We start from the raw sequence: 1,850 nt of genomic DNA, 5'->3' as shown, positions 1-1,850 counted from the left end.
CTAAGTGTTTGGGTTGGAGCTATTTTCTTAGGGTCCAACCATTATTTATAAAGAAAATAAGACAAAATAAAAGAAAAATGGACTGACGCAAATTTATCCGTACCAATCTTACACCCAACCAACTATCATTAGATTTGAAAATTTTTAAAAGAAATTTATTTTTTATTTTACTTTAAATTAATATATTTTTGATATTTTCATATCATTTTAATATATTAATATCAAAAATAATTTTTTAATAATAAAAAATATTATTTTAATATATTTTAGAATGAAAAACACTTTAAAAAATAACCGCTACCACACTCCTAAACACCAATAACTAAAAGTATTAGAGATTTATATAATTATTAATTTTAAAATTTATAAAATTAATTAAAAAATACATAAATTAATTCAAATATTCATTTTAATCTAACAAAAAGTGAAAATAAAAATTAACGATTACCCAAAATTCCATCTATATTCCAGACATTATCAAGAGGAATTCAAATCTTGATCAAGACAGCAAGGACAATTAGCCAACCCTTTCATCTTTTTTTTGTGGATGGTCAAATCATGTCCACTCAAGCTGGGCACGCTAAAAGCTTTGAATTGGCATGTCAAGCACCGGAGATCCAATCATCGGTCCTTTCCAGGGAAGATAAATTGGGATGCGAGGAGGGTTGTTATTTAAGGTATTTTTTATTTTAAAATATATTAAAATAATATTTTTTTTATTTTTAAAAAATTATTTTTAATATCCACAAATCAAAATAATTTAAATAAAATAATAAATAAAATTAAGAAATGTCAAACAGGAATAAGTCATGAGGAGACTTGGCTTTGACTTGAAGGCGAGCATACAAGCTCGGCCCTTTGGCTCAGGCTCCTTCTAAGAAATTGGCATCGGACGCAGTACGCACGCATTTTCTATCTGTGAATTAAAGTTCCACAGGTCAGAACCCACAAAATTGAGAGTGCTATTTATGTTCATCAAAAAGGTCTTGGAATAAGTAAAGATCTACAGGGAATTAGAAAGAAGCAATCTCCTATACAATCAAGTACATGAAAGCTTCACCTTCTTGCTATGGACAAGAACACCCAGCAGCAATGGTTGAGTAACCTTGTAAATATGATCAATTGACCTAAACCTCTTGTTCCTTGTCTTGGGATACCCATCATCGTCTTCCTCGCAAATAACATTCTCTTCTTCTTCTTCTTCAAAGATGGCATGAAATGCATGGTCATTGTAACTCGCATCCCCTTGGCATGAACCTTGTTGTGATTTATCATTCTTGTAATTATCCCTGCTCATTTGCACTAGTTGCCAAGCCACGTCTATCTCTAGCTCTGACAAGCCCTTAATCCTCTTCTGGATTCTTTTATCTTTGCATGACAATGGAAACTTGGACATCTTTTTGGTATCGGAGACACAGAGCGCGAGAGAGAGAGTAGAGAGAAGGATTTTAGGGTTAAGAGATTTTGCCTTGTGTATTTATACGGGAAGGAGACAGACAATGGCGTGTCTTCCTAGAAATGGATTAATTGTAAGTCGGTTAAGATAAAAAAAAAAAAAAAAAAAGAATTTTTTGTTTTTATATGCTCGGCTAGTAGTTATTTTTTCTAGGCTGGAAAGGCAAAGGAACGGGGATAAATATATTTATTTTATGTTTTTTTTTATATACATTTTTAATTAATTTTTTTTTTTGTATCTGTCTTTATGCGGCCTTATCCAAATACAATCAAAAGTATATCTCAATTAAAAAAATTATTTTAATAAAAACTCATGATCATGTTAAATAAAAATTAAATGCATTTATAATTTTGACTGAATAAATATTTTTTTACTCAAAAATTTAATCATTAAA

General features: G+C 29.9%; 1 protein-coding gene across 1 annotated transcript; it reads right to left on the bottom strand.

Moving 5' to 3' along the window:
* Positions 1-790: 790 nt before the first annotated feature.
* Positions 791-1,506, bottom strand: LOC127905794 (uncharacterized). Its single transcript, XM_052455941.1, has 2 exons — positions 1,061-1,506; positions 791-916 (listed from the first exon to the last, which is right to left on the bottom strand). Exons 1-2 carry the CDS (start codon positions 1,394-1,396, stop codon positions 875-877), a joined length of 378 nt encoding a protein of 125 aa, XP_052311901.1. The 5' UTR covers positions 1,397-1,506; the 3' UTR covers positions 791-874.
* Positions 1,507-1,850: the final 344 nt, after the last annotated feature.

The sequence above is a fragment of the Populus trichocarpa genome, chromosome 9, assembly GCF_000002775.5.
Source record: "Populus trichocarpa isolate Nisqually-1 chromosome 9, P.trichocarpa_v4.1, whole genome shotgun sequence".
Taxonomy (NCBI): Eukaryota; Viridiplantae; Streptophyta; class Magnoliopsida; order Malpighiales; family Salicaceae; genus Populus; species Populus trichocarpa.
This window is presented reverse-complemented; position numbering and strand designations above follow the sequence as displayed.

Bases quoted from the DNA above. Each gene is read 5' to 3' on its own strand.
- LOC127905794 (XM_052455941.1), bottom strand. From the start codon at position 1,396: ATGTCCAAGTTTCCATTGTCATGCAAAGATAAAAGAATCCAGAAGAGG. The intron at 917-1,060 runs GTGAAGCTTTCA...TTTAATTCACAG, and splicing joins TTCTTGTCCATAGCAAGAAG to ATAGAAAATGCGTGCGTACT.